Here is a 20,274-nt window from a genome sequence, read left to right on the forward strand (position 1 = left end):
CAAAATCGAAAGGTTCGAACCCTAGAATTTTCGATTTTGTGGTTTTAGGGTTTTGGGATGAGGGTTTAAGGGAGGAAATTGGGTGGAGATAGTAGGGAAAAGGATGAAATAGCTTCGGCGACGCCGGGGATGGCGTTTGGGCGCTGGCTGGGCGGCGACGGGAGGGGAGAGAGATGTTTTTCGAGTGGAGGGAAGGGTTTTAGGGTAGGGGAAGGTAAAACTAGGAAGAAGAGGGGCGACGATGACATGGGATAAGGGGAGAGGAGGGTGGCCGCCGGCTCCGAGAGGACGTTGGTCGCCGATGAGGGTGGGGGTAAAGGGTTGGGCTACCATGGGGGTGGTGGTTGGTGGGGAAAGTGGCTTGGGGTTTGGTTTTTTTTTTTAATTTTTTTGTTAAATAAAATAATAATAAAATGAACCAATTAGAATATGCCATGTGGCATAATTAGCCTTAATGACTAATGGAGTTGACGTTTGTTAGTCATTTGGGTATTTGATGATATGTTTGTGAAAGTCATGAGTTTATGGTGAAGTTGAAAATTTTCACGGGTATATGGTGAATAAAAAATACTTCATGGGCATTTGGTGAGAAATCCTTTTTTTTAATCTTATTTTATTTTCCTTATCTCATAAGTTCCGACTTTTCTAGAATTCAAGTTCATGTCAAACGTTTAGAATTCTAATCATATTTTAATTGTCATATACTAACAGCCTTCTATCTCATATTGTACTTTTTTTTTATCCATCTTCTAGTTCTTTTGTTTCCCATTTATCTTAATTCTACTCTCCTTATTTTCTATCTATTGTAAATCTATCCTCTCTCATGCAAGTTAAACCTCCGTAAACCTTCCTACTTAACACTAGTCAAAGCAATCAAATCAAACTTTGGTCAAATTCAAAGTCAAACATTTCAGTCTAATTTTACTTGTTATGCTTTAAACCAAAGTCAAATTCTCGAGTCTAACTAGAGTCAAGCTTTTGGGTCAAAATATAATTGAATTTGTAAGTTAAGCTTAGTCAACAACTATGGTCAAACATTTCAATCAAACCCAATTTTAAAATAAACTTCCCTTTTCCAAATAAAGTTTTATTTAATATTTTCGGAATTCTAATCCAATGCATGTAAAACCCAATTATTCCACCGAGTGCCAGATAATTATTAAAATATAATAAAAGTGGAGTTGGTTGAATAATAAAAAAAATAAAATAAAAAAGTAAAAGCATGTATAAGTGGGGAGGAGAGAGAATATGATATATAAGGGGACCACTAGTTGGGAGGAATATGGTAAAAAGATTGTATAAAGTTTCCATAAAATGAAATGAAGCAATTAATAAAATACAGTCGCAAAAGAAAAGTAGAGCAAGTAATAAAATATGGAGGGAGTACCACAAGATCATTTTAGATGCATTAGTCATTCAATTTGTATCAATTATATACAAGATATAATTTAGTTGCCTTATTGTATGTACAAAATCAAACATGTTGATTTCTTACCTTTTTTTTTTTTTTTAAAAAAAAAATAATAATTAATATGTTATAACATTTAAAGTTTTTAACATTTAATATTAATTTATAAAGATAGAAATATTTGATTTGGTATTTGATATTGCACTGATATCATGATAATTTCCATTATTTACTTGATATATGACACATGTCATTAATCTCAGATTATTTATATAATATTTATAACCCTATAAATACATATTTTCACAAGTTCACACCAGTCAAAAGACAAACACATTATATGTCTGTCAAAGCTTCCATTGAAAATTTTCCCATATTTTGAATAAATCGTAAATCTTTCTCACAAAGTAGAATAAAAATTAAAACCTCAAGTTCTCTATATTATTAAGGTTTTTTTTTCCTTTTCCATTTAACAAAATGTCTCTTCTTTCAAATGTCGACAAGGATCATCCCATGCAACATCACCTTATTGTTCCCATAGATTTTAGCTCAATAAAAAATGTTCCTGAATCTCATATATGGGCACAATGTTTTGAGGATGCAAAAATCAACCCCGATAATGAGAAATCTGGAGCTTTAATCTCTATTCCAATAATTGATCTTGAAGATCCTAAGGCTTTAGGCCTCATTTTTAATGCATGTGAGACTTGGGGGATGTTTCAAGACACAAATCACGGTGTTTCTAAAGAGTTATTAGATCAAGTCGAGTTTCAAGCTAAAAATGTATTCAATCTTCCATTTGAGCAAAAGATGAAGGTTTTACGAGCCCCTGATGAAGATACTGGATATGGTTATCCGAGACTTGCTTTATTTTTCAGCAATCAAATGTGGAATGAGGGGTTCACTATCACGGGTAACTCTTATTATCATGACGCTAAGAAACTTTGGCCTAATGATTTTGAAGGTTTTTGGTAAGCTCATTTTTTTGAAAGTCATATGATACATTCCATTAAAAAGATTAAATTAAAATTTGTGAAACTAATTAAAATAATCATAATTTATGAAATTAACAATAGAAAATTATGAACCAAATTTTCTTGTTTCTTATATTTTGTTTTTCGTTAAATTTATGAAAAATAAAAATGATAAGACCATACATTTTATTGGCAGATCTAGAAATAATATTTATTAGGGTCAAAATAAAGTTGAATATTTTTATGCGGATTCATATAACGCATTATTTTATCTAATTAAGAAAAAGAAATCAATTTTAACAAGGGAAATTAAAAAAATATATAAACTAAAATGGAGGTTATTGACCCCACAAATGGTTAAGGTCACCCTGCGTGCATTGTTTATCTCTAATGCATAGCACATGTATGCAATCATTTATTATTATATTTATAAAATTTTAGATATATAGCTAAGTTGTTAGCCAAGTGTTGCATAATTTTGTGGAACATTGTTACATACTCCATTTTAATGTGGAAATAACTAGAGTTCGTTGTTTATGAATTCAATATCATATTAAACATAGCCAATATTAAAAATTCAAAAATTTAAATCCAAACGATTAGGCCGAACCATGAATGGACTTATATAAAATCAGTTCGGACAACACCAGTTTAAGAACTATTTTCCTCTATAATAAATTCAGAAAAAAGGGAAAATAAAAAATGAAATATTATTATTTGATACCCATTTTACCGAATGTGTAATAAGTATCTCATAATGTAATATATTCGTAGAAAATTTAAGGTGATCATTAAACAGTATATAAATTTAATTTATAATTTTAATTAAGGAAAATTTGCAAATTACCACCCAAAAATAGGTCCATTTTCTAAATAACCACCCATTAAATTTTTTATTTTAAATTACCACCTACTAAAATATTTAATTACGCAAATTACCATCTTTTTCAATTTTCTGTTTGATTTCAGGTGTATGGGGCCCATATAACGGGCTATTAACGGCTAGTTGATGCTTCCAAAATGAATTCCCCCCCCCCCCCGATTTTTTCTTTTAAAATATATCTCCCACCCCTTTTTGGGATTTATACTCCAAATTATCCCCAATTTACACGAATTTCACCCCCTGGTAATTGCAGAATTGAAGCTTCGCAAGAAATTTCAGAGGCTAATTCACATCAGGTAAAGTATTTCAATCTTTAAATTTAGGGTTCTTATTATGCTTAAATTGGGGAAGACTGATTGAATAGTTGATTAGGGTTTATATTTTCGCAAATTAGGATTCTTATTGTATTTGAATTGGGGGAAATTGGGTGTTTAGTTAATTAGGGTTCATGTTCTTTGCCCAATTGTGTTTTTCTCTATGAATTGGGGGTTCTTACCTCTGATGTCGCCAACTCGCCATTGACAGCAAGCAATGTCAGGTGATGAACTCAGCACGTGGTCCCCAGTAAAACGCCCTAAAGATGGCGACTTTCGCAAAGAACCTTCACGCAAAACCCCAATTACAAAGTGCAAGTTTTATATGAATTGAAACAAATTTAGGGTTTAATCTCCAATTTTGGATCTTAATTTGAAGAGTGGGTGAGAATTTACGGAGATGGGCGAATTTGCAGAGAGAATGGAATGAGAGAATTGACAGAGGAGAAGTCTTCAGTAGCATGCAATAGTGAAGTCGACAAAAAAGAAAAAAAATAAGGAGGAAAGTAACGACTGTGGGCCCCACACACCTGAAATCAAACGGAAAATTGAAAAAGGTGGTAATCTGCGTAATTAAATATTTTAGTGGGTGGTAGTTTAAAATAAAATTTTTAATGGGTGGTTATTTAGAAAATGGACCTATTTTTGGGTGGTAATTTGCAATTTTTCCTTTAATAAAATAAGGTCAAATTTAATACTTGTTTTAGGGGTTTTGGACTAGACCAAACTAAATGACCGGACCTCTTTAGTTCAGTCCAATTTAGAGCGATTATTGAATAACCTTAAAAATGATATCATGGGAAAGGTCCCTCCTAGAGGGCTAGGGAAGTAACTTCACCTAAATATTGTACATACGGGTCTCCCTATACGCTATTTACACTAATTGTCCCATATATTCATACTATTTTCTTGCACACAATTTTATTACCCTAAATATGTTAGTTTAAGATGTATTTGGTTATAATAAACGACTTCAGGTATGTTGGATAGTCAAGGTGTCTTTAAAAACTAAATATATCATTATTTCTTATAAAACCATATCGATTTGTTGTTTTTCTTTATATAGTGAAGTGATATTTGAGTACCAAACAAGGATGAAGGACCTTGGTGACAAACTCAAGAGTTTGATTTTCAAATCACTTAACATACCCGAACCTGAAGAAGCTACACCTAAAGATCATATTATTGCACTTAATCTCAACTCGTACCCGCCATGCCCTGATTCAACCCAAACAATGGGCATAGGGCCCCACACAGATAGTCTCCTCTTTACAATCCTCCACCAAAGTGGAAATGCAAGTGGACTCCAAGTATACAAAGACGAATTTGGGTGGGTCTCGGTTAACCCACATCCATGCGCCTTGGTGGTGAATGTGGAAGATCTCTTACACATAATTTCAAATGCAAGATTTCCAAGTGCGATTCATAGGGCACTTATCAACAATAAACAAAAACAAAGGTTATCCATTGCATACTTTTATGGCCTTCCATTAGACTTTGAAGTCTCTCCCTTTTTGGACTATCCAAATTGTGGGGGTCCTCAATTTAAGCCTATAAAGGTGAAAGAGTATGCAAGCCTTAAATTGAAGTACTTAGATTTGGCAGTCTCATTTGTTAGGAAAAGTTACTAGGATTAATTAGAGTTAAGAACTTGTTTAAGTGTTCTTTTGTTTCCGTTTTACAATGAGAGGGTTGAATAAATTAAATTTTTACATGAAGAGTAATGTAATTTACCATTGTTCCTTATATTAATGTTTCAAACAGGAATGACAACATATCGTTTATTCGGACCTCCGTTTAGTAAACGAACCCTAGACTCGGATCCAAATTCGAGTCCGAATCCGACTTGTAATTTTCGGTTCCAAATCCGGTCCGTTTATTCGGACCTCCGAAATGATCTCTTTTTTTTTGTTTTGTTATTTTTTGTTTTGTAATGTGCATATACTATAATTTCTTGTATTGTCATACCGAGTGAAGTATATCATAACGTAGTTAACAAAATTTTGCTACAAAACAAGCAAGCAATTGTCCCAAGTTATAAATCATATGCTCATACTATCAGACTCGGACTCGAGTAAGACTCGGTCGGACTTTGCATAGGGTCCAAGTGCGATCCGCCTCCTATTCGGATTTGGATCTATTTTATTGGATTCAGACTAATTTTATCGGATTTGAATCGAACTCGGATTGAATTGTCATCCCTAGTTTCAAATATATGTTTCATGAATTTTATGCTTATTCACAAGTATAGACACATAAATCTCACTTAATACCATGATTATTATTATTATCAAATATTGTGAATTAGTACTTTTTCATCAATAAATGTCATTTCTATTCTGAGAACTTGTATTTTTGTTAAATGATCACCTTGGAGCAATATTTAGTGACAGAACGAGTACCATATTTTACACGGAGTATTTGTACTTTTTTTTAGTACTATGAGTCAATTTGACAATAAAGTGATAACAAAAAGAAATAAAAAGGAAAAGAGGAAAAAATCAATCAATCTTATAGAAACACGTCTAAATGTCTGATACTAAGATTCCTAATTCAAATTAATTCTATCCTATAAATATAGGACCCATTCTACGAGTTATGGAAAAAAAATTAATTCTCTTTAAGCATACTTACTACGCACTCACTGTAGGCGTCAATTGAAGCATGCGTACTTAAGCATGTGGTTAATATGTTTGACAATTATAGGAAGTGAGACTTGACATTTATGATTAGTGACAAAAAATAGGGAGCTGCTAACAAGTTTATTAGGAACTTGTAAACCGTGCATGGATCATTAAAGTCAACCACGTAAAGGACAAACAAAAAGGCAACAACGATTTGATCCATGAAGGTTATACCCTATTCATAATCCATAAGATTACTAACTCCATATTGTTACGAACCACGAATGAAGGATCAGGGATGACGGTACGAAGTTGAGTCATGGAAGTCAACTTTGCCTGTTTTTCCTTCTACGCGATTCTTGTAGTGAATAAATGTTTCTTGTGATTTCGAATACATACAAATAAGGATTAAATTTGATCCAAAGTAATATTACTAAGTTAATTAAATATAATGCACATAAAATTCTAAGTATCGTGATCACTTATTTAATTCTTCAAAATTAAAAGAGAACCTAATCCGGTTATCCAAATTAATTTATTAGGGGTGATTTTCAATTACATATGTTTGATTAAACATGTGAAGTGGTGGTCTAAATAAATAAACTAGTACGAAAAAAAATTAGAAGCAACATCATAATATTAATTAAAACATCCAAATCATAATAATAAACCTAAACGTGATACAAGCAAAATAAATAAGTTAAGCAATTACTTACATTGCTCGTGCTTCTTTAAATTGCTACATCATGTAAAATCGTTAGTGTAGGGAACATTTCAAGCATTACCCTAAACTTGAACCCCACTGTGGTCATACACCCTAAAGTACGGTGGTGTCCAAAGGAAAAGAAGATAGAGCAAAAGAGTCGCCAACAAGTTTTAGGAACATGTAAATCGTTCACGAGGTGAAGGTTAAACCCCCTAACGATCCAGGAGATCGTCAACTCCAATAGGTCTGGAACCATGACAGGTAGTTCGGGGATGAAGGTACAAATCCAACCTAAAAGAGATTGAACCTGCCCTAATAATAGACCTTTACTTTATTCTGATCATATTCATGTGCGCTTTATGACTAACATGCAATCAATAGGTTTACCCTAAACCTGTTTATCTATGTTGGTTGAATATTAATGCACAAAAAAATCTATTATTGGCGATCACTTGAATTATAATCAAACTAACCCTAAACAAGATTATTAATTATCTTATTAAGCGTGATTACAAGTACCAATTCCCTTCATGCATAAAAGGTGTGATCAAGCAATAACAATAAAATATAATCAAACAACATAATAACAATAACAATAACAATTATAAAAATAATCATGTTAAAGCATAATAATAGCAAGATCCTAGGCATGATACTAACAAGATTAATAACAAACCCTAGCATGTTACTAAGCAATAAAGATTAAAGCTTTAACCCTAACATGATACTAACAAAAATATTAGGAAGAAAATAGAAAGCATCGCAGGAATCATAATAAGCATATTTGATATTATACCTTTTCCCTAAACATGATACTAGGAAGATCAAAACACCCTAACATGACATTAGTAATCATAATAATATTCTAAACATGATTTCTATATCATAATAACAATGTAAACAATTAAAGCACTTACTTGGATGCCTCGTACCTCTTTCTAATAACAAAATACACACGTTAGTAACTTCAAGGAAAATAATAAAACCAAAGAATTAAATTAAATAATTGAAATAAAGATTAAGAAAGTTTAGACTAGATTTGGGACCAAACCCTCAGAAATTAAAACCTTTCATGTCTAGGGCGAAGACAACTTCGAACTTGGCTAGGTGTGTCTAGATCTTGTAAATGCGGAATTTTGTATGCAAAAGACTAGTTTAGAAAAGAGAGAGAGAGAGAGAGAGAGAGAGAGAGAGAGAGTAATCAAGAGACTCTTGATGGGAATTGGTGATTGAAAAAGGGGATATATGGCCTCTATTTATAGAGAAAAAAGAGGGTCGAAGAATAAGAAGAGAATCCGAATTCGAATCGAAATAGAACTCGATGGATAGTAGTTTTTGCGGATTTTGTTTTTAATCATATCTTTTGATCTAGAAGTCCAAATAAGGCATATGATATGTCGTTGAAAAGCTCTTGAAGTCTACTTTCCAACCCAAATGAATCAGATTAAAATCTTTTGTAGATAAAAATATATGGCCGAAATAGTAGGACGGTGTCAGTTTTGGATAGAGTTTTATATCTCATTCATATATTTTTCGTTATAATTCAGATTTAATATTATAATATATCATTGGAAAGATAATTTCAAGATCTATCCAACCATATAAAATTTGGATAAATATTATGAGGCACGAAAATAATATATGACTATCTTTGAACATCTTTAAATTTGAATAGAATTAGGATTTAAGAAAAAGGAAAGTTTAAAAAAAGGAAAATTTTTATTTAACTCAAATTCTTTAATCTTATCTTTTCAAAAAGGATAATTAAGATCTTTTAAAAACTTATGGAAGCTTCTAATTAATCCTAATTAGTTTAGGAATAGGATTAGACCTTTGGACCCTCCACATGATCAGTGGGTCGTAGGTAAAATCCGGTTTGTGCCTAGTTTAGTATTTTGACCATAACTTTCTCATTATTCATCGGAATTAGGCTTATAATATATCGTTGGAAAGGTCTTTTCAAACCCCATCCAACTACACCATTATTGGACCCTTGTCATGGACCAAACTAAACTAGAATGCACGTTTTTCATAAATAAGGTAAGAAAAGAAATATTTTCAAAAACAGAAAGAAGATATATTTTAATAAAAACATCCTCATCACTAGACTTTTCACACTTTCGCCTTGTTCGATAATCAAATGAAATGAAAGGTATTCATCACTGGGTTTAATTTTGGGGAGACACATTTGGGTGTCTATAGTTAGTAACTTACAGGAATGATAAATTAAATTAAAAAGAATTAAATTAAATTAAATAGAGTTTAGATTTTTCCAAACTCTCATAACCTTTTAAGCCTAGGTTGATGAGTAGAAGTTCAAGTATTGCAAAGGAACTTTGAATTGCGTGCTTGAAGATTATGATTAGGATAAGTATAATGATGAGAAAAGGATTGAATTATTGTGTTTAGGCTTGTATATTGTTGTGTTCTTCACGTTCTCTGTCCGTTCTTCGGAAACCTAAAATGAATGTCGTATTTATAGGCTAGAAGACGATAGAAGATAGACCGAGCATGAAATTTTAGTACCGTGACACACTTTAATGTACTGTCGTACAAAATAGTGTGGCGTTGTACGATAAAATGTATTGTTTGAAAGCTTATTTCAAAGGTATATTCAACCAAATCATTTGATTCAAAGTGATGGGGCCAATAATTCAGTTTTGCTCGATTTTGGGCTGTGGTCACGAAAAAAAATATTAAGTTCTTATTTGTGGATTTGGGCTTGGAAAAGGGTATGAATCGATGTTAGGGGTATGAGTGGGTTGGATTAGATGGATTGACATAGAAATGAACTAGAATTTTAAGCAATTCTTAAATCCTAATAATGCCCAACCTAACCAATTGGTGGTAAAAGGTCATTCATCATCGAGTTTAGATTAGGGGAGAAACAATTAGGTGTCTAAACTAAGAAATGTCATCTTAAATTCACCATACTTCCCTTATATACCTCAAGGAGTCCTTACTACACTCAAATCTCTTTGCATAAACCAAGTGATGAGTGACATTTATGTCACTCTAAGTGAAAGTGTTTAGGTTCTTTTTCGTGTTTATTTTATCTTATTTTCTTTTTTTTTTCTCTTGTTTTATTTTTAATAAAGTTTCTAGTTTATTTCTTAGTTTTAGTATGTGTTAGTTTAATTTCTTTATCTAATTGGTTTCTAGATTACTTTCGTATTTTATTTGCTTTGGATTTATTTTATTTCGTTCTTTTCCTTGTCACTTTCGTAGTTTTACTTAGGGCTTGTTTGACATCATTTTTGGTTTTCAGTTTCCTGTTTTTTTTTTTAAAACTAAAAACCAAAAACTGGAAACAAGAAAAAGGTGTTTTTACTTTTTTGTTGTCAGTTTTCAAAATCATCATGATTTTAATAAGTCTAAAATATTTTTGATTCATTATGTGACATATATAATATACTTTTAAAAAACAAAAAACCAAAAAACAGAAAACCACAGTGATGCCAAACGAACCCTTAGTTTGTGGTTTATTTCTTATTTTATTTTACATTATTTGCTTGTATAGTTTTTGTTTATTTTTTTATTAGTTTAGTTTTATTTCTCTTATTTTCCATTTTATTTTATTTATTTCCATTTTACTTATTTTATTTTATTTGTCTTGATTTCTACTCTGTTTTGTGTGTAGGGTCCCGGGTTTCATGTCAAGTGAGTTCGGAACTCGGGGACGAATCAAAGTGTGTGCAGTTCTTTGCTAGCTGCTGACTGCTGCTCTCCTTAACCTTCACTACACCATCTCCTATCCCACACCACACTCGTCTGCTCCAATTCACTCCCATGCCCCGCATCTCACTCTCAAGCTGCTTCTCACCCTTTGCCGATTCGCAGCTCACAACCCAGACCACCACTTCAGCCACCTGACCACAACTACCAATCACAACACCCGCAATAACAACAGCCACCTGCACCACCGTAGTTACCTCCAATCACCCCCAAACCACCAATTACAATCAAGTAACCAAAACCATCGCAGCTGCAGCCCACCAATAACGCCAAAACCACAAACAACCCAAATCAACCCCTCACCTCAATTGAAGCCACCAGTCAGCCCCGTTTTCACTCCACAACTCCCCTGCTCCCTTATTCCACCGTTAACAATCAACGCAGCCCCCTGCTTCCTCCAATCGCCACCTCAAGCGCAGCCGCATCACCAAGCATCCAGCAACCCAGCTCCCCTGCAAGTTCTGGCCGCCATTGCCGCCCAAGATCAGAGCAAAACAGCTCCCCTGCAATTGCAAAAATCAAAGCAAATCCAAATCAATCGAGTTCGGGTAAAATATTGAAAAGTTCGGTCGAAGTAAAAGAGCAAAAAACAGTTAGAAACTTTTGAACTTTTCTAATTTGAAGAGGTGTGGTCGAACACACCCATGGTTCGACCGAACCAACCCATAATTCGGCCACACCAACCTTCGGTTTGACCGAACCTCTTCACGAGGTTCTCGCGTGATTTTAATAAAAATCGAACGGCCTTGATTGATGCTCAATGATAGGAGATGATGATAAACGATGTTGATTTGATGATGATGATTGCTGAAGGTGTTTTGTTGAGGCGCAAAGCTTGGGATTATTTCTCCATTAGAGAAGCTTCAATTTGAAAGGAGGAGAATCGGGGGTCTGACTTTTCGTGGGTGTTTTTTTTAACATAACTAGAAGATATATTGATTAAAAGGCTATATGTAGTAAAATAAGGAGAAATATAAAGATTGAGAGGGAATTGAAATGTGTATTCTACTTGTATTTCATATGATGGAGGTATACATATATATATAGTACAATAATTGATAGAGTTTGCTTGGAGAATAATATACCCTAAGTTCTAGAAAGTTCTAGAGTGATACAAGATGGACATCCACAAATATGTTTAGATAAGAATAAATCATATATCTAGAATATTCCGAAATGATATAAGGAGCATAATGGTCATCCATACGATATTTCATAACACTCCCCTTTGGATGTCCATTATCGAAAACCGTGCCTCGTTAAAACCTTATTAGGAAAAACCATGTGGGATAAAAACCTAATGAAGGAAAAATAGTACAACATTCTTCGTAATACGCTTGAGATGCTGCCTCATTAAAAACCTTACCAGGAAAACCCAATGTGGGACAAAACCATGGTCAAGGGAAAAGAGTGCAACGCCTATTTTCTCCCCCTGATGAATACATAACTTGAGATCTTCTAGTGCTGCAACAATGAATCCAATATGTTTGGATATCTTTTCATATGTAGTAAGTAAAATATCATACGTTGATCTTCGAATCTCCTAAGCTGAAGTTGCATCTTTAATTCTTCAAGTCTTCACGTGAACATGTGAAGTATCTTCATTTCACCATACATGTGTTTATTTCTAATATCACCATTCCAAATATCTATTTAATAGTTGATTAAAAAGGTTAAACTCATGCGGTTATGACTTCTTCGGGAAGTCGTTAATAATAAATATTGGTGATTATTATTTGATTTAACATTCATTAATAATAATTTGATGACAAAACTTGTTAATATTAATGTCATTCTTCAATCTCATATGAATTATAATATAACATATGTAATTATGTACGCTAATCATGGTTCTTCTGGACCATGAGAAAACATTCTCGCGCATAAGTATTCCATTGATATTATTTAGATGTTTCATGATTGACAGGATAACTCTCTTGTAAATACAAATAGTAAATCTTACTAACTCTCATATGCTCAAACTTCAGGTTGAGATGTCAATAATGTAGTCACATAGACTTTTCAAGAGTTTGATAATAATTGCAATATTCAAGACATAAAAATTTGTAGGGTTGGGCATTTAATACGTCGTATATAAGTTCTTCAGGAACTCCTTTTACATGATTCATAACATGTTATTAAATAAGTGTCATCAATAATTTCATTACAATTATAAGTCCATTGGAATATAAATATCTCTTTCTAATTTTTCATCAAATTTGTAAATATGTCTTACTATACTTTGAATGAACATTCACATACATCACAACCATTGTAAGAAATTAATCTATGCAATATGAGATATATAAAACATGATAACATATAAACAAATTATACAATGAGTAATGCATCTAACTTCCTACATATGCAATAAACCATTAACCTATGAATCACATACGCATGAATATAAGACTCAAAATGATGCAAGACACTGTACAATGTGGATTTAAAATTCCATATTTCATTGGACTTCGGGTCCATGATAAACTTATGATCATTATCATTATGTCGACATCAAAATGTACATATATTTTAGATCCCTTATTTATTAGTCCATTCCATTATGTATATGCATATTATTCATTGGTTTCATTATGTACCGGTATCATAAAATTCCTTTAACTTACATTCCGCATGCTATTTTACTATGATATCTGAATACATTTCTCATTGTACCATCATAACTTTTCTTACATCATAGGCCATCTGTTATAATAATTTAGATATCTATACCACTTTTAGGGTATTTCATAGACTATGGTATTTATATACTATTACACTATTAGTGTCAACTGCACTATCTTGCCAAATATCATATCTATTAAACATATCTTTATTTTGGAACCAATCATATACAACCTACACTTCAGGTGTAGTGATTTAAGTACAATTGGCAAGATTTTATCTCAATGTATACACATAATTAATATGACAAAAATGTATCTTCAATGCTATGCAACATGAGTCATAACTGAATACAAATCAAATCATAAATGTGCAACATATCTTGATAATATATATACAAAAGTTGGCATATATATAACTTTTCAAACTACCATTACAGGGATCATAAATATTCTTTATTTATTTAATTTTTTTTTCGATTTTCCCAACTTTTGCTATTTCTTCTCCCCCTAAGTTGGTAAAATATCTCTTTTATAGGGGCGTCTAATTCTATACCAACTTAGTATATAAATTTTCATTAAAATTAATTTCATTGGGAGGATCACAATCAAAGTTTATCTCTTCTGGAGAACAATTTCGATGAAGAATCATTTATTCATTAACTTTATATTTCATGTGTATTTATTATTAAATTTTCAATAATATTTTCTCCTCTGGAGATCAATGTCAATGGGGAGACATATGTTGTGCAGTTGTACGTTTTTCTTTCTTCTCCTATTTCATATGTGCTGACATATAATAGCTCCAGTCAAAAGAATTGTTATCCAAGCATAAATCACTTGCTTGTAATTCTAGTAGGTGATGATCTTCTGGATCTTTAAAGACTTAAATAGTGTATTTGGTGAGCTTCTGATCACTTGATAGTTGACAGTAATATATAAGTTATTTTGGTGAACTTCTGCTCAGCCATAATAGCCCCTAAACCCCCGCTAGATCCGCCTCTGCTATTATATACTTGTATATATTTCATTGCTTCTGAACAAAAGTATACATATTTCATATAGCCTAAAAATCTGAAAATTAGTAGAAGAATATTTGGATTTCAACTCAAATTGAGCTCCATTAATGGCGGTTTCAATGATTGAGTTAATCGAATCCATGTTCAATCTACTCTCATTCATATGGAGCTATTTGACGTTGCGGAAGGGAAGATGGATGGTTTTTTAGGTGGGAAAAAGGGTAGAGGGCTGTTTTCGTGGGTGGGGTTGGAAATCGGGGTGGTTTTAAGGGAAAGGGGCCGGTTTTTCTCTAGGTGGAGGGTTGAGTTCCGGTAGTGTGAGTGCAGAGTAGGGGCTGCTGGAGGAGTGGTGTTACGGTGGTCGGGGGGTTGGGGGCTGTGGGGATGTGCTGGTTTTTTTCAATTTATTTTAGGTTTTCTTTACTCTTTTTTTTTTTTAATGTTGATTAAATACTTAGTGACATATGTTAGTTAAATTAAAAAAAAGAGTTTACATAATGTACAGGTTACCGGTCATAAGGGACTAATAGAAGAAGATGCACTATAAAGGTGGGATTATTAAATAATAATCAAAAGGTGGGATTATTAATAGCAAATCGGGCAAAAGTGGGATTATTAGAATCAATTTTTCCTTTTTAATTTGATTTTACCTATTTTTGAAATCACTAACTATTTTATTGTTTTATAGTTTCAAACAAATGAACACAATCGAAGTAAGCTATTACTCCGTATGCTTTAATTATTTTTTATTGCACTATTAACAATTTTTATATTGATTTTGATATTTTAATTGTTTGTTTCAATGGCGAAGTTGCTTCCAACAATATTATGATGTTGTATTCTATTTATTATTGATCACCTGTTGCATGTTTAGTGGGAATATGTAATTGAATATCATGACTAAGGGCCTGTTCTCTTACGTTGAAATTCAGTTCAGTTCAGTTAAGTTCAGTTCAGTTCAGTTCAGCTCAGCTTAGTTCAGTTTAGCTCAGTTCAGTCCAGTTCAGTTCAGTTCAGTGTAGCTCCTAATTTCCTTCTCTTATAAAATATTCATTTCAGAACAGTTCAGTTCAGTTCAGTTCAGCTCAGTTCAGTTCAGTTCAGCTCAGTTCAGTCAATGAGAACATGCCCTAGTAAGATAATTTGGACAACCGATTTAGATACCTTTAATCTTTTTAGTAATTGACGAGTCTATTTTATATATATTTTTATTCCCCGTCCCACTGTCATATTTGTGCTTATTTGAGCTCTGCGGAGCTAATTTTTATTACTAATATATGTTTTCTAGTGTTTTTGTAAAGTTGGTATTATTTTGTAGGAATTTGCAGATTTATGATAATTCCCGAGCTTATTGAGCCACTATGAAGATATTGGAGTTTGATTGTAAATTTATGACCATATATTTGAAGTCTAAGGCTGAGTTAATTAAATTTGATTCTGTGATTAAGGGCTCAATTGAGGAAGAAGTCCAAGTTTTACAAACTAGTATCACATACCAAGTAATAATCAAGTCAAGTCCGAAAGAAGAGATTGGGCTCAAGGTTTGAATCAGCCCACTTGCAAGTGAAAAGATTCAACTCGTGGAGTGTTGGGCGAGAGGTAACGGGCTCGATCGGGCAGCCCATTGCTGATCTGGGCGTGAGACTCTTACTTGGTATTTGGGTTATTGATTAATTATGATTAGTTTAGGTATTTGAGTAGGATTGGGTTTTGTTTTCTATATAAACCCAATTCACAGTTTTTAATGGGGGTAGCTTTTAATTAGATTTCTTAGGGCTTGTTTGACATTGTTTTTTATTTTTAGTTTCTAGTTTTTTTTAAAACAAAAAACCAAACATAAGAAACAAGAAAAAGGTATTTCCACTTTTTAGTTGTCAGTTTTCAAAATTATCATGATTTTAATAAGTTTGACTAATTTTTGATTCATTATATAACATATATCATATGATTTTAAAAAACAAAAGACCAAAAAACAGAAAACCACAATGATACTAAGCGAACCCTTAGTTCTTAGTTAACTTTTTGGTTAGTTATTTTTACGCAACTTTTCTTTCCTTTCTTTAAATTAGCTTTAGTTTTTCATTAGTCAGATTCCTTTAGTTTTCATGACTTAAGATAAAATTATAGATTTTTTTATTTATTTATCTCATAAGTCCTAAAGCTTCTAGAATTCTAGTTCATATCAAACGTTTAGAAATCTAAAATATTCTAATGGTCATATACTAACAACCTTCTATCTCAAATCGCACTTTTTTTTCTTCTCATCTTTTAGTTCTTTTGTTTCCCATTTATCTTAATTCTACCCTCCTTATTCTCTATCTATTGATAATCTATCCTCTCTCATGCAAGTCAAACCTTCGTAAACCTTCTAGTTAACACTAGTCAAAGCAATCAAGTCAAACTTTGGTTAAATTCAAAGTCAAACATTTCAATCTAATTTATCTTGTTAATCTTTATATCAAAGTCAAATTCTCAAGTATAACTAGGGTCAAGCTCCTGAGTAAAAATATAGTTGAATTCGTAAGTTAAGCTTAGTCAACAATATGGTTAAACATTTCAATCAAACCCAATTTTCAAAATTAACTTACCTTTTCCAAAGAAAGCTTTTTTAATATTTCTGGAATTCTAATCCAATGCATGTAAAACCCAATTCTAGCAAGTGCTAGATAATTATTAAACACCATCAAAAAATTTCTAATTCACTATATATCATTCAATTTTAATAAAATGTCACAACATGCTATTTCCATTAACTCCGTTAGTCATTAACGTTAATTATACCATGTGGCAGCTTATAATTGATTTTTATTAACATAGTCCAAAATGGGAAATTCTGGAGGTTGTTATTGTCGATCGTATTGTTGTGGTGGAATATAATGACTTATTTGTTGAAATGATATTTCGTGAATTTAGAGTGAATTGTTTTGGTTGATTTTTTTCCCTTTAAATGTAGGAATACTATGTATTCTATATTGAAATAAAGTTTCAAAAAAAAAAAAAAAAAAAAATTAAACGTGATGTGACAAACTGACAAAAATTATATTTTGATGTGTCGGTTTAATCATGTGTAAGTAAGTTGTGCGTAATAGTCATGAGTACTTAAAAAAAATGACAATAAAAGTTTTAAATATCTAAGTGATTTTTTTGATCTGTCGGTTTAATAACTTGTAAGTAAGTGTAAACGATTCGTTAGTTGTAATTTGTTTAAAAGTGGAAAGTTACGAGTCCTTTTTTTTAAGGCAATAAAAGTTTTAAATGCCCTAGTGATTTTTCGGCGCGATATTTTATTGGTACATTGATTTTGTACTAATTAGATGTACCTAGTATATTTTCAGCCTTTTATCAATTTTTACAATGTTCTTATTCTTATTCTTGTGTAGTACGTTTGCAGTGTTATTACAAAGACAATATGAAGATACATGCATTGCGAATTTCAATAGCACTAATTCACTGTAGCAAATTGCAAATGAAGAGACTCGAAATTTGACATAATATTTTCAATTTGCTAATTATTTCTTCTCATAAGCGATTTTCTTTGTCAAATTTTACTTCCTAAAAGCGATTTCAAAGAAAAAAACTTTGAGTTCCTCTGAATTTTCATCTGCTGCTTAAAATGGCTGATTTTAATAGTGGTTCTTCGTCAAAGTTTCCTCCTGTTTCAAGCGAACATAAAAATTCGTATTTCCAGTCTTTGGCTAGGAGGAATCCTGAACTTGAAGATTCCTTGGCTGTGAATCTGCATGCCCGTACAGAGGCTGATCGGAAATGTCATGTTTTACGGCGGGAGTTGGTTGAGTTGGAGGCTGAAATTTCTCAATTTAAGGATTTTGGTAAAAAAGGATCAGGGCATAAGAGGGTTAGCGTTGATAGTGACTGTGTTGGTGTTATTGAAATTGATAGTGATAATGATGATGAGGCGGAGGTTGATTCTAAGTTAAAGGTGTCTATGTCTGTGGGTGTTTTAGGAGAGACATCTGGTGTGGTGGCTAATGTTGAGGGTCGGTTGTTGACATGGATATTTCCTCGGATGATGAGGATGTTCATTATTGCAGAGGTCCCTTGTCGAGTTGTTGAAGAGGTGCAAGGGGGAGTTGCTGATCAGGCTGCTGCGGTGGTTCATCAGGAACCACAGGAACCACTGGTGGTTCATGAGGAAGTGTAGCCTGAAGTAGAAGAGAAACAGGAAGAAGATGAGGAAGGAGATGAGGATGAGGCACAAGATGAGGAAGAAGAAGATGAGGACAATGAGGAGGGTGAACCACAAGAGGAGCAGGTGCAGGGTGAAGTGTTAGAAGAAGAGGCTGGGGATGATGATGACGAAGGTCAAAAAGTGGATTCCGAGGAGTTGGATGTAGATTCTGAGGATGATTTTGGAGGTAACATATATCATTACTCTCCCGGGGATTCTGATGTAGATTCGGAAGCATACAAGTTCCCCTCGCCCTAGTAGTTCGGATAGTAGATTACCCAAAATGTTCCTCCTTCCTTGCCTGATGATGTGAAGAGATGGCTTCTTAATAAGCCTATAAAGGACATGAAGAAAAATCAGAGTTGAATCAATGTGAAGGATCGTCTAGGTGACAAAGTGATTCCTGTTAAGGAACGCTTGGGTGAAAAGATTGAATTCAAAACACCTGTGATGCCTAAGTAGGGATGGAAATTCTAAATGGATATCCGCAAATCCGATCCACTCGAAATAAATAAATGGACGAAAATCCGCATTAAATGGATGAAGGGCAGGTGACGGATGAAGCGGGTGATGGATCGGGTCAGATTCGGGTGGGGCTTCGTTTCATCCGTCACCCGATCCGTAGTCCATCCGTGTGTATATATATATATATATATATATATATATATATATATATATAATTTCTAATTTTCTTATTTACTAGTATAGTACACTATGTATGTACGGTATATTTCTAAAAAAAAAAAATTTCTAAAAATTCTTTAATTTTATTTTAAAAAATATAAAACCTCCCTCAATTCCCAATTATGTAGTACCGAAATAAGTTCATGATTCCGTTCAAAAAAAAAGTAAGTTCATGATTATTATTATTGCTATAATTTGGAATAAAAATTTAATTAATGGTTTACTTTTTAAATTTAAAATTGGCTAAAAGTTTTTTTTTTATTTTTTTATTTTTTTATTCTAACGTATTAGATTTTATAGTTAGAGTAGGGTTATAATTATCACCCGTTAAGCATCCGATCCACCCGTTTCATCCGCAGATGACGGATGGATCGGATGCGGGTGATGGGTTTTGCGGGTGGCGGGTGGATCGGGTGGAGCAGATGATTAATTCGGGTGGATGCGGGTGGAGCTCCATCCGACCCGAATTCGATCCGTTGCCATTCCTATGCCGAAGAAGAAAGACTCTACAAAGGATAAAGGGAAAAGAAAAGCTGACAGTTCAGAAAAGAAGGTTTGGGTAGAAAAGAAACATGGAGTCCTAGCTAAGGGAGAAACCATTTACTCTAAAATTGAATGTAGGTCCTCTAAAGGATGCCTACTAGCTAAAGTCATGGACGATGAAGAGGATGCAGATAAAAATTGGAAGAGGGCAAAGAAAGAGAAGGAAGATTGAAGCATTGCTTAACTTTCAATTTATTAGACTAGTTTAAATTTAAAGTCAATTTTATTTTATTAAGCTTTTATTTGAATTCTATCAATAATGTAATTTTTATATTATTTTATTAATGAAATTTCAGCTTTTTAATTAAATCAACTTTTTAAAAAATTTAATTTATTAAAGCAATGAAAACAAATTACATTATTTTATTTTCCAGAAATTTTTTCGAGTACGGAAGTCGAAAATTTTCCGAAAAACACCGAAATTTTCCCAGATACTCCCAGAAAAACGGCGCTGCTGTTTTGCAACTGTCGCCAGGCGTTTCTGTCTTTCGCCGAGCGACAGGCGCTCTCGTTTTGCGCTGTAGTCTGTCGGCCGGCGACAGACCTCTTTATGTGGCGCTTCTATTCTGTC

At 32.9% G+C, this 20,274-nt stretch overlaps 1 protein-coding gene across 1 annotated transcript; it reads left to right on the forward strand.

The window, feature by feature from the left end:
- Window positions 1-1,885: 1,885 nt before the first annotated feature.
- Window positions 1,886-5,210, forward strand: LOC110730727 (gibberellin 3-beta-dioxygenase 1-like). The gene is made up of 2 exons (XM_021910549.1): window positions 1,886-2,379; window positions 4,646-5,210. The coding sequence occupies exons 1-2, from the start codon at window positions 1,886-1,888 to the stop codon at window positions 5,208-5,210; spliced, it is 1,059 nt and encodes a 352-aa protein (XP_021766241.1).
- The last annotated feature ends 15,064 nt before the right edge of the window (window positions 5,211-20,274 follow it).

This window comes from Chenopodium quinoa, unplaced genomic scaffold (genome assembly GCF_001683475.1).
Source record: "Chenopodium quinoa cultivar QQ74 unplaced genomic scaffold, ASM168347v1, whole genome shotgun sequence".
Taxonomy (NCBI): domain Eukaryota; kingdom Viridiplantae; phylum Streptophyta; class Magnoliopsida; order Caryophyllales; family Amaranthaceae; genus Chenopodium; species Chenopodium quinoa.

Coding starts and splice junctions, on each gene's coding strand:
- LOC110730727 (XM_021910549.1), top strand. CDS start 1,886: ATGTCTCTTCTTTCAAATGTCGACAAGGATCATCCCATGCAACATCAC. Junction 2,380..4,645: donor AATGATTTTGAAGGTTTTTG/GTAAGCTCATTT, acceptor TTCTTTATATAG/TGAAGTGATATTTGAGTACC.